The sequence below is a fragment of the Dryobates pubescens genome, chromosome 17 (genome assembly GCF_014839835.1).
Source record: "Dryobates pubescens isolate bDryPub1 chromosome 17, bDryPub1.pri, whole genome shotgun sequence".
NCBI classification, from domain to species: domain Eukaryota; kingdom Metazoa; phylum Chordata; class Aves; order Piciformes; family Picidae; genus Dryobates; species Dryobates pubescens.
In genome coordinates this window covers 10,934,402-10,946,588 of record NC_071628.1, presented here as the reverse complement: position 1 = coordinate 10,946,588, position 12,187 = coordinate 10,934,402, and the positions used below count along the sequence as shown (strand labels likewise).

The window sequence follows — 12,187 nt, the reverse complement described above, 5'->3', positions numbered from 1 at the left end:
GAAGGAGACAGGAGAACAAGCATTCTTATCGTCCAGGTGGTTCCCATAGCAGCAGTGGTTTCTCTAGGACTGCACATTTGGATTAAAGAAAAACACTTTGTAAGAGAAAAAAAAGTATTAAGAATGACAAGAGATCTGTTATTGGTGCTGCAGCACTCTAATGAAGGGGGAGCTGGCTCACACCAGCTGGCTCACAAAGCCCTGTGGTGACTAAGACTTGGACAGCGTTCAGAAATACCTCTCCGTGGTAGCTGCAGTGAGGCAAGATACTCCTGTCTGGAGGGGATCATTGGTCTGTGCCAGTGTGTACAGGACACAGCTGCCTGGCACAAGTGGGTGGTTTGATGTGCCTGGCACTGTGGACTTCAGAACACACTGGGGCTGAGTTGCAAAATGTGCTGCTCTAGAGCTAGAATTTGTTTCCTTGCTACTGAAAAGGAGTTTATTTTGTTCTGTGAGACCCTGGCATTAAATTTGATCTAGAATGCAGCTTGAATCAAACACATGCTGAAGTGGAATTTTTGAGGTTAAAACATCAATAGGCAGATACTGTCTCCTCAGTTTCTCCCAACCATCTAACCCCTTGCCTGTCCCCAGGCCAAAGAACCCTCCATCACCGGAGTGATACACTGGAGACAGTGATCCTGGTGAATCCCAATGTGGACAGCATCGTGTCTGAGGTAAGGACCAGGTGCCAGCAGGTTTTCTCCACATCAGCTGTTTCTGCTCATGCTTGACTTAAAGGTCATGTTTATCACACTGCACCTTGTGGAGAGTTTGAACGTGCCACTAGCCAGCTGCAAGGTGTGGTAAAGGGGCCAAGTGTTCTGGTCTTGCCAACATCATACATGCAGTACCCACTGGTCTCTGGCAGCATTTACTGCTAAGAAACATACATTCAGCAACGTATGGTTTCTCGTATGCCAGCCTGTTAGGAGTGAGCTGCTTTCAGGAAGACTAAGTGTCTTAGAATTGCTCCATTTTAAGGGATTTTCAGGAGCTTTCAGCCTTTCCTAGCAAACAGGAAGGAGGGCTTCTGAACCTTGACCATTCTAGTTTGAGAGACTCCAAAGTGTGTTGACTTCTTACATGGCAGAGTAACACCAAAGAGTTTCTCTTGTCGCTGGCCTGCTTTCTCAATGTGGGTTATAATGTCATGTGGAGCTGTGTTGGGCAGGCAGCACCAGTGTCTCCCCTCCTCAGTAACCTGCCCTTTTATATGTAGGAAACCTGTTATGTCTGTTTGTGAGTAATGCCTAAGTATCACCTTTCCCCGTGACCGAGTTTCTGGTGCTGGTTATTTGTATCACAGATAGCTTTCTGACTGCAACACTCTCTCTCGTGGTCACAGGTCCGCTCACTGGTGTGTGATTCATCAGCCCACAAACTACTGATCTTCTGTGGTCAGAGCTCAGACCAGGAAGGAGACTTAATCCTGCAGACAGGGACCTTCACTTACCAGAAGTTTGCTGAGATATTTTCAGACCCAGAGGTGAGTGTGTGCTGTGTCCCCTCCTGTTCACAGAGCACAGGATAGAGCAGTGCAGCCCGTGCTGCTCCTTCAGGTGGCAGCTCCACAGAGGGCTGGGCTTCAAATCCAGCAAAAAAATTGCACATCATGAGTAAGTCATGCTATAGTCTTGGGCATCTGGCTTTAACTCATTGGCCCGAGTTTTCCAAGGTGAAAGGCATAGATGATTCCACCTGTAAGTGCTCAATTCCCTCCAGACTGGCTCTGCAGTGGGCAGACTGGGGGTCTTAAAACATCTGTGGGCAGCTTCCAAAAAACAGGCAACAGGGGCCATTATCACCCTGTTAAATGTGGGTATCTCTCAGCATTTCACAGTCAGTCCAGCAAGCATAAGCTGTTCACAAGGTTCAGAGTCTTCATCAGGGTGTGTAAAGATGGTGAGGGGATGACTAAATGCTGATTAAGCAAGTGCATAATGATTAAATAACTACAAATGCAATTACTTAGTTGTAGAATTGCAGAATCATTCCTTCATGCTTAGCACTGAAGAGGGTGTCTTAGGGTTAGAATTCACTAATCAGAAAGAATCCACTGCTTCTGAGCCCAAACCAGGGATTGATACCCCAAGTTAAACAGGAAGAAGGAAGGAAAGAGGACACAGTGGTTCTTGCTTCTATTTACTTTCCTGAGGTCTTGTCATTGTGCACTCCCACCAGTCAGGAAGTATAGCAGCCCATCAACATACAGCATTGCAGGAGAGAGCAGAATGTGCCCCATGCATGGGCTTTTGGACTGCTCAGTCTACCCTCAGTGTGTCCTGTCACTAAAGTGCCCATGACATCCTCAGTAGTTCTGCAGCAACTGCCTTTTTTTTAATGTCATGGATTGGTTTCAGAGCTCTGTTTGACCTTTATTTGTCTGTGCTTGTCTCATCAGGTCACCCAGATTCTTAGCAACACTGATTCAGATATCAAGGCCTCCCTCACTGTGTCGTGCTTGGGAGAAGGAGAGTGGAGCAACCTTGGGCATCCTCGATTCCAAGAATTTCTTAATCTGAAACTGAATCCCGATCCAGTTCTGCCAGAAATGGATGGAGTGTCTGAGTTTGCAGAATATGTCTCTGAGACAGTTGATGTGCCATCTCCATTTGATCTCCTGGAGCCACCCACCTCAGGGGGCTTTTTGAAGCTTTCTAAACCCTGCTGCTACATATTCCCTGGGGGAAGAGGTGACTCTGCTCTCTTTGCTGTCAATGGGTTTAACATCCTTGTGGATGGTGGCTCTGAGAGGAAATCTTGCTTCTGGAAGCTGGTGAGGCACCTGGATAGAATTGACTCAATCCTGCTCACCCACATTGGTGCAGACAACCTCCCTGGCATCAATGGGCTGCTGCAGAGGAAAGTTGCTGAGCAAGAGGAGGAACAATCCCAGGGCTCTACCAACTACAGTGACTGGATGAAGAACTTAATTTCTCCTGAGCTAGGGGTGGTTTTTTTTAACGTTCCCGAAAAACTGAAGATGCCTGAATCATCCATGAAAGTAAAGAGAAGCATTGAAGAAGCTTGTCTGACACTGCAGTACCTCAACAGACTAGGCATTAAATCAGAGCCTCTCTATAGGGTGGTGAGCAGTACCATTGAGCCTATTACACTCTTCCATAAAATGGGAGTGGGTAAGCTGGACATGTACATCCTGAACCCTGTCAAGGACAGCAAAGAAATGCAGTTTCTAATGCAGAAATGGGCTGGTAATAGTAAAGCAAAGACTGGCATCATTCTTGCAAGTGGGAAAGAAGGTGAAATTTCTGTTCCCTATCTCACCTCCATCACAGCCCTAGTGGTGTGGCTTCCTGCAAGCCCAACGGAAAAAATTGTAAGGGTTTTGTTTCCTGGAAATGCTCCTCAAAACAAGATACTGGAAGGCCTTGAGAAACTCAAGCACCTGGATTTTCTGAGGTACCCAGTGGCCACTCAGAAAGATCTCACTTCCGGAATACCTCCACCTGTGTTGAAGCAGACCAAAATTAAACAAAGAACTGACAGTAAAGAGAGTCTCAAATCTTCCCCCAAGCCTTCTGCGACAAAGCAAGCTAAGAAAGAAGAGGCAGCTGAGGAGGGGAGCAAGGAGGTAAAACCAGAAGTCGTAAAGGATGCAAAAACTGAGAAAAAGGTTAAAGAGCACTCAGAGAAAGTTCTCGAGAAACCTGTTAAACACGAAAAGATAAAGACCGAAACAAATGATGCTCTCAAAGCTGAGAAAAGAAAACTGGCAAAAGACAAGGCTGGCAAAAAGCATCTCAAAGAGAAGGTATCCAAGCTGGATGAAAAGAAAGACAAAGAAAAGAAAGAGATTAAGAAGGAGAAAAAGGAGTTTAAAAAAGATGATGGAAAGAAAGAGGAAAAAAAAGATTCAAAGAAAGAGGAAAAAAAGAAAGAAACCAAACCAGAGCCCAAAAAAATTTCTAAACCAGACCTAAAGCCATTTACCCCAGAAGTAAGAAAAACATTATACAAGGCAAAAGTCCCAGGTAGACTCAAATCTGAGAAGAGCAAAGTCAAACCTGAAAAGGATGTACCTGCTGACCTGAAGCCATCACCGATGGAGAAGGTGCCTGTACAAGCCGAGCCAGGAGAGACTTCCATAGCTGAACAAAGGTTAGTCCTGTCTTCACCAGAAGACCTTACAAAGGACTTTGAGGAACTGAAGCATGAGGAGAAAGAGGCCTTGCAGGAGTCTCAAGAAATATCTGACATTGAGGTTAGTGACAAGATTATGAGAGTACCTGAAACAGAGGTAAAGGACTCTGCTGATGTGATTGCTCAGATTCGCCTTGAAGAGGATCTGATTTTGAAAACAAATGTTCCTGATCAGGGAATAACTACTGCTGATATGGGAGCAGCTCATGCTGCAAAAATAGAGGATGAAAGAAGAGCAATAGGTGAAGATCTTGACATGAGGTATAGCAAGGGAAAAGCTGAGCAGGACAAGGAAGTTCAGCTGTTTCCAGACAAAGAACAGGTACCACCACAGATAGGTGACTTAGAAAAGGGTGTTCAGTCATCAGCCTTCAAAGAGGAAGAAAAGGAGGAAGAGGAGAAAATCTCTTTGGACACAAAACAGAGGGAAGCAAAAACAAAGACGTGTGAGAAGCATATTGAGGGGACAGAGACACAGGAAGGGGGTGAAAAGGAAAAGCAAGAAGATGTGATAGAAAAGGCAGATCTAGAAGAAAAAGAGGAACAGCACATGAAGGCAGAGGAGAAGGTGGAAAAGAATAGAGCCTTCTATGAGCTAAATCAGGAGAACAAAGTATTTGCTACTACAGAAAAGGAAAAAGAACTTAGTGAGAGAAACAAGTTACTTGGAAAGGATGTAACAAAGGAGGAGTCATATCTGAGCAGTCTGCCCATCCCACCAGGAGCAACAGCAGAACATGTTTCATATATCCAAGATGAAACTATCCCAGGCTACTCAGAAACAGAGCAGACCATTTCTGATGAAGAAATACACGATGAACAGGAAGAGAGGATCCCACACCTGAAGTACGATGTCAATGCCTATGACATTTCCGTTCCTGACCGCCCCGGCTCTTTCGAAGCAGTACATGGAATACAGGCCGTGCCTGCTGCTGACCTTTCAGCCAAGGGCTATGCTGCTCAGGAGTCTGAAATTCTAGCATATCCTACCAATATTGTGGCAGCACCTCTAGCTGAAGAGGAACATATATCCTCTGCTACCTCCATTACAGAATGTGATAAGCTTTCATCTTTTGCAACTTCAGTAGCAGAAGATCAATCTGTTGCATCTCTAACAGCACCACAAACAGAAGAGACTGGGAAAAGCTCCTTACTTCTAGACACGGTGAACAGCATTCCCTCCTCTCGGACAGAAGCAACCCAAGGTCTTGACTATGTTCCCTCTGCTGGCACAATTTCTCCCACGTCATCCTTGGAGGAAGACAAATATTTTAAATCTCCACCCCCTGAAGATTTCCATGCATTAGCAGAGGGAGAGAGAAAACTGGAAGCTCAAAAAAAGGATCTTCATGAAGAGGCAGAAGATGAAGAGGAAGAAGAAGATGGAACTCCAAATATTGAAATGCCTAAGAAACTTGGAGGGCATTACGATGTCCCCATGCTTGCTCACCAAGGATGTCCTGATAATGTGTTAATCAGTGTTCCCACTGAAGTGATGCAAACTTCTGACCTGTCATTGTCTGCTGAAGAAACACCGTTCTCCCAGGCTGACTCCGCAGAGGCTGAAGAACGATGCATGAGTCCTGATGACAGCACGGTCAAAATGGCCTCTCCCACCCCATCTGGCCCCACTAGTGCAGGACACACACCTTTCCACCAGTCTCCAGTGGAGGAAAAACTGGAAACAGTAGAATCAGATCTATTTGAAAAACAAACAGATGCTACTGCCAAGAAAATAGAAGGCCAAACTTCTGCTGTGGTGAAGGGAGCCAAGAGTGAACCTCTCAGAGAAGACGATGTATATGCACCTAAATATAGACATGAAAAAGATGCCCCCAGACCTGTGCAGCACAAAGAAGACTTGGGTAGTGACGTTCCAGTGTCTCCTAGGGAGCAGGTGCAGGAAGAACCAGTGGGGAAGGAGTTCCCCTGGCTGTCCTACCACAAACAGGACACAGTGGTGATAGGGGAGGAGGAGGAGCATCCTGTGCTGCCCCATCCTAGCACAGACGTGTTTCTGGAGACAGGAAAAGAGCAAGGAGCTAAAACAATGACAGAAAATTTAATGGGATTTTCCAAACACTTGTCCTTTGAGCCATTCTCTACCACAGAAACATCTCTAGGAAACATGGGTGCTCCACAGTTCACAAGCCAAAGCAAATCTGAAAGTGACAAATCTTCACCGGATGACTCCAAGTCACTTTCTTTCACAGAAGAAAGTATTAGTAAAGCAAAACCCTCAGAAAGCTCGAAGGGAGTGACTGTTGAGGAAGGAAAACTGCTACGCTTCACAGAAGACCTCTCAGAAGAAGATAAATCTTCTCATGCTTCCATTAAAGACATTTCTCCAGAAGAAACCAAATCTATTTCTCTCACTGAGAGTCCCATCAAGGAAATCTCTTCAGACCCTTTTGTTAAAGGGATTTCTCCAGAAGACATTAAATCTCTTCATTTCACAGAAGAGATACCTGCAAAAGAAAAAACTTTGCCTGACTTTACTGACAAATTCCCTTCAGAAGCTGTGAAGTCCATGGATTTCACAGAGAAGAGCCCAGCTACATGTGAGAAATCACTGACCATTTCTGCCAAAGAATTCACAAAAGAAGTGTCAAAATCTTTCCCTTGCCTAGAAAGCAGCCTGGCTAAAGACACATCACCCAGAGATACTTCCACTGAAGAAACATCTCCAGATGACAGCAGTTTATTTTCTGCAGGAGAAAAGGGCTCATTAAGGGAAAGAACTGCAGGCTTGGACTCTCAGGAAGTCTCTCCAGATGCGAAAGGCTTACACTTTACAGACTCTAGCCCAACTGAGGATAAAACATCTTCACACATTTCTGCTGAAGATGTAAAATCTTGCAGGTTCAAGGATGGTCAAGAAGAAAAATCTCCAGAAACGGATGACTTCTACATGAAAGATTTAAGTTATGAGAAGAAAGTGTGGTTTCCAGAAGAGGTGGAGGAGATCCCTGCTGAGGGAAGGCGACAGAGATATGATAAAGAGAGAGAGAGCACATTCTTGGATGAGGTACCAGAATATGAAACAAAATCCGTTCCTAAGATGGGAGAGGAAGATATCCTGTCTCCTGCAGTGCCTGGCAGTCCCACCTGGAGAAGAGGAGAAAGTGAAATGTGGGGCTCTCTTCAGGAAGGAAGGGAGACTGGAAGAGTAGGGAGGTTCCCCAGTGAGGAGGGTGAAGGTCTCAGTCATGATGGAGGCAAACCTGTGCTGCTGCAAGCAGAGGCAGAATGTTTAAAGATGAAATCCTGTGACTATGAAGATATGACACAGAAGAGTGCCAAACCTACATCAGAAGCAAAGAAAGTGGAAATCACTCTCTCAGAAAGAACACAAATGGAAAGTTCTCTTCTGTCTTATCAGTATGTCTCTGGCGAGGAAAGTCAGGCCAAAGCATTAACTGGAAGCAAAGATAGGCAAGAGCTGCCACCGACATCTAAACAAGATTACTCCTACTTAGATGATGATGAGAAAGCTGCCCTAGATATCTATGCAAAGTCTCTAGACCAAGCACTGACAGCATCTCCAGTGTCTGTAATGGCTGCTGCTCTGGAAAAGGAGATTGACACCTCACCAGAAACAGAAAGGCCTTACAAGTTAGACCAGTACTCACCTCCTTTGTGGGAGAAAGTCCCATCCAAGGACACAGAGAAGAAATCCGACACCAGTGCTTTGTATCAGGACTGTAAATACAAATCAGACAGAAAACAAGAGGATGACTACAAACCCAGTGAGGGTCTTTATGACTCTGCAGGAAGAAAGGACCAGATGGCAGCAGCATCTAGTCCCTTGCCATCTACCAGAGCAGCAGAATATGAACACATAGCATCATCCCCGGAAGAAAGTGATGTGGTGCCAGGGCAGTGTGAACGCTCCCCTCTAGGACAAAGTCCTTGTCCAAAGAGCAGTGCTGCTCTGGGCCATACTGAGGCTGTGGGTTCTGCCAGCCAAGTGGCCTATCCTCCAGAAGCTTATTCCAGGAGCAGCCCTGAGCCTTATTCCTATGAGGAGTACCGACCCAGAGGTGATGACAGTTCCACACGACAAGAGCAAGAAGAAAGAGAACCAACTCCCTATCCTGATGAAAGAAGTTTCAAGTATGCAGACATCTATGAGAAGATGATTGTGTCTGGAGGTGGACCCTCTCCCTTTGCACCCAAGGGTGCAGACAGCCCAGGCCACAGTGACAAGGTGCCATCAACATCACTGATCTCTCCAAAAGGTCAAAGTATTCATGTCTCTGCAAAGGAAGAAGAGTCCTGCCTTTATACCTCTGCTGAGAAGGAGTTGTCATCTCCAGCATCTCCTAAAGATAAAGCAGGTTCAGCCTTTGACTATACAGACATCCATGGAAGATACTCCCCCTTGTCTGAAATGCCTAAGTCTAGGATATCTGAAGGGCAGGAAAAGCAGGAGGTGCCTTCTGCTTTGCCAGCAGAACTGGGCTCTGAGCTGCACCCATCATCTGCAGGCACAGCATTTGCTTCTCCCTCAGCCACAGCAGACACATTTTATCAGGAAAAGAGGAGCTGTCCAGATGAGAACATCATTTTGTCTGGCCAGAAGCAGGTATCTCTGTCCCCGAAATCTGAAAGTCCGAGCCCCAAAGACAGGTACTATGAAAAAGGGGGGCGTGGGGATGAGAGCACGAGTGACTCAGAGCTAGAAAAAGGTGCTAAGGAGAAGTCTGAGAAGGAGTCCAAGCTGCAGAGCCCTGCTGAAGCTGCAGGCATGGCCTATGCACACATCTCCCCAGTGGACAAGTTTCATGTATCAGAGCCCCTACTGCAAGCCACCCGTCAGGAGTCCACATCCCCCAGTTCTACTGCCTCATCACCCTCTGATCCAGGGTGGAAAGAGGAATATGGAAGTCAGAAAACTGCATCAACCACTGCCATGGGGATGTATGTTGGAGGTTACAGTGACCTGCCTGATGCAGGCAGAGATGAGCAGGCTTCTGAAATGTCCTGTTTAAGACAAGATTCTTCACAGAAGAGAGAGGTCACTGGAAAATCCATGAAGGACTCACAATTCTGTGTCACAGATTATCCAGGTGCCTTGTTGGAATCAGGGTTCCAAGAGCAAACCACATACTTGAAATCTGGAGAGCAGAAAGAGACATGCAAAAAGGGTGGAGCAGGAGAGGGCAGAGTGATGGAGAGCTCCTCTAGGTTGGAGTGCTCCCTGCTAGGAAAGAGTGAAGCATCTGGCATGTTCAGACATGAGCAAACCTCAGCAAGCCGCCTGGGGGATGTCTCTCTCCCACTGAAGGCTCCTTGTGCTTTGTTCTCAGACCAAGGGAAGAAAGATGAGTACTTGGAGGTGTCTGAGAAAATCAGCAGCCTTAGCACACCCTTTACTAAATTTGCACCACTTAGTCCCTATGAAGAAGATAAGTTGTTCTCCAAAGCTGTGGAAAGAGAGTCTGTGGCTCAGCAGCAGCTGAAAGATGACTCCAGCCTGTCAGAGGAACCTTCATCTGAAGCTACCACTCCTGTGATACAGACTACAGCAGAAAGCTTCTACTCCCAGATGTTTTCCACATACGCAGGTGCAGGAGCAGAACAAGGTACCAGAAGTCTTTGGGATGTGTCTCCACAGATTCCAGATAATGCTGGGAAAACACATGCAGCCGAAACCAAAGACTTTGTGTTTGCTGAAGAGCATGGTTCTCCATTCACAAGGGGCATGGGTGACAGCATTTCTCCATGCAGAAAAGAGACCCCGAGTCCACAGCCCATACCTCTCTCTACAGAGAAACAGCAGCAGCCCAGTGTAAGTAGTCCAGAGCAGAAGGCACCATTTGCAGGACAGCTGATGACACTGACATCTCTGCCTGATGTGTTGACTTCATTTCCTCATCATCAGCATGAAGATGAAACCACAGCCAATGGTCCAACAGAGGTGAGCACCAGCCTGCAAGCTTTCCAGAGTACATACCATGCATCAGAGGCAAAAGATGAAAAACCATGTCCTGATTCTGACAGCAGTTTTTCTCCATGCACAGGCAAAGAGGGCACAGAGAGGCAGAGCCGTCCTTCCTCTCTGATGTCCCCTGATCACAGTTTCCAGCCCTTTTTCCCAGGTGTGCAGAGGGGTGGGAAAACAGAAGACCATGGAGATGCTTCCCATGAGATGGAGCCACATTTAGGAGGCAGTTTTGATTGTGGACAGAAATTTCCCTCATGTGAATACAAGCAGAGGAAGGGAGAGCTCTCTCCTTCATTCATCAACCCCAGTCCCCATGAGCTCTCTGAAGATAGTGACCTCTCACAGGAGGACGGTCATCCTTCAGTGCAAGGAAGACCACCCCATGCTGGTAGTAGCCCCATGCAAAGTGCCACAGTGGAGGAAACCCCTCCAACATCAGTGAGCGATTCTGGAACCTCCCAGTCAGACTCAGATGTCCCACCTGAGACAGAAGAATGTCCATCCATCACAGCAGATGCCAACATGGACTCGGATGAAGATGCTGATTTCCTCCCAGTGGACAAAGCTGTTGGGAATGCCCATCATTCCAGTTCTAGATCCAGCCATGATCCTCAACCTGTTCCAATGGTCGATCCCCATCCCCATCTTCCTCACCCTGATGTCTGCATGGTAGACCCTGATATGTTGGTGAATGAGCAAAACATGAGCAGAACTGATAAAATTTCCAAGAAAGACATAAAAGACAAGAACAAAGGTGTGAGGAAGCCTTTGAGCAAACCCAAATCTTCCTCGCCTTCCCGGAAATTGGATGCGAAAGGGAAGCGATCGCCCACGCCTGTGAAACAGCCATTGGACAAATCTCCAAAATCTGCCACTGCCAAAAAAGATGGAGGGGAGAAGCCCAAACCACGCAGTGCACTGGCACAGCCTCCTCACACAGAAGATGAGTTATCCCGGAGTAGTCACAGCAACCCTGGCAAGAGCCTTGTTAATGGCATCAAAGCAAACCCTGGTAAGACCTTTTTGCTTAAGCACGCATCTTCTCTTTGGGCCCAAAAGCAGAGGGTTAAATGTAGCAGAACAGAGAGTTGGGCTTCCCAGTCAGGCACAAAAAGTTATAAGCAGTAAGAGGTGGTCACACAAACCACTTAAAGAGAGCAAAAAACAAAAGCCTTGAGGAAAACTCTCAACCACTGCAGATCTGAATGCAGCCACCTCTGAAGACAGAGCTGTGAGACCTAATGCAGAACTTCACAGGCCAAGATTTTGTTGCACCCAGGGGCTACATCTGAGGAGGGGCAGCAGTTGCTTAGGGGTGGGACTTGTTAATGAAATGCCAGACACAAGAAGTGTGTTTGAACAAGAGGTGGCAGCCTCTCAGCCTGTCAGTGGGTAAGAGTAGCAGCTAGGCAGTGCAGTGAGCTGTCCACACTGGTCATTGGTGGCTTTTTGCTCACAGAAGAGCCTGCACAGAGATAGTTTATGGGAGGGAAAAAGCACAGAGGTTTCTGCATTTCCACAGGGAGCAAGAGGGAGAGAAGGGACAATCCTGGGGAAGGATGTGTAGGTGTATATGGCTTACTGAGTATAACAGCTCTTGTTTGACCATCTCTCATCTTCTAAGTGTAAGCAGCAGCAAATGAAGCAGAGAGGTACAAATCGTAGGAAAGAGCAGTAGAGTCCTTGGAATAGCAGGGATGGCAGAAAGCCAGGACGGAGCTTCCGGAAGGACGACTGTAATACCCTAGGACAGCAGACAATGGCCATCAGGATGGGTTTCTGTATCAAATGTATGTTATTAAACAACAAAAATTAGGACTAGATGTTGGTTGGGATGACAACTCTGCAAAAGGTAATAATGGAGATTTTTTATTCCTTTCCCCAGGGAAGGCTTCTGAGCACAAAACCTTCCAGTCCCTCCCCAAAGCACAGCAGAAGCCCCTTTGCCTCTTAAGAGCTCTGACAGCACTGGCCCCAGAATGCAGCCAGCTCACCTCTGAGCAGCAGAGCCTGGCAAAGTCTTCATTTTGTTGCTGCAGCTGCAGAGAAAAACCTTTCTAGACTTGAAGC

General features: G+C 46.7%; 1 protein-coding gene across 2 annotated transcripts in view; it reads left to right on the top strand.

Moving 5' to 3' along the window:
* Positions 1–12,187, top strand: part of MAP1A (microtubule associated protein 1A) — a 51,945-nt gene that overhangs the window by 38,155 nt on the left and 1,603 nt on the right. For both annotated transcript variants that reach the window (XM_054169293.1, XM_054169294.1), the window contains 3 exons: positions 598–680; positions 1,352–1,492; positions 2,408–11,129. In XM_054169293.1, coding sequence (XP_054025268.1) covers positions 598–680; positions 1,352–1,492; positions 2,408–11,129 — 8,946 coding nt within the window. The remainder of the gene's footprint in view (positions 1–597; positions 681–1,351; positions 1,493–2,407; positions 11,130–12,187) is intronic.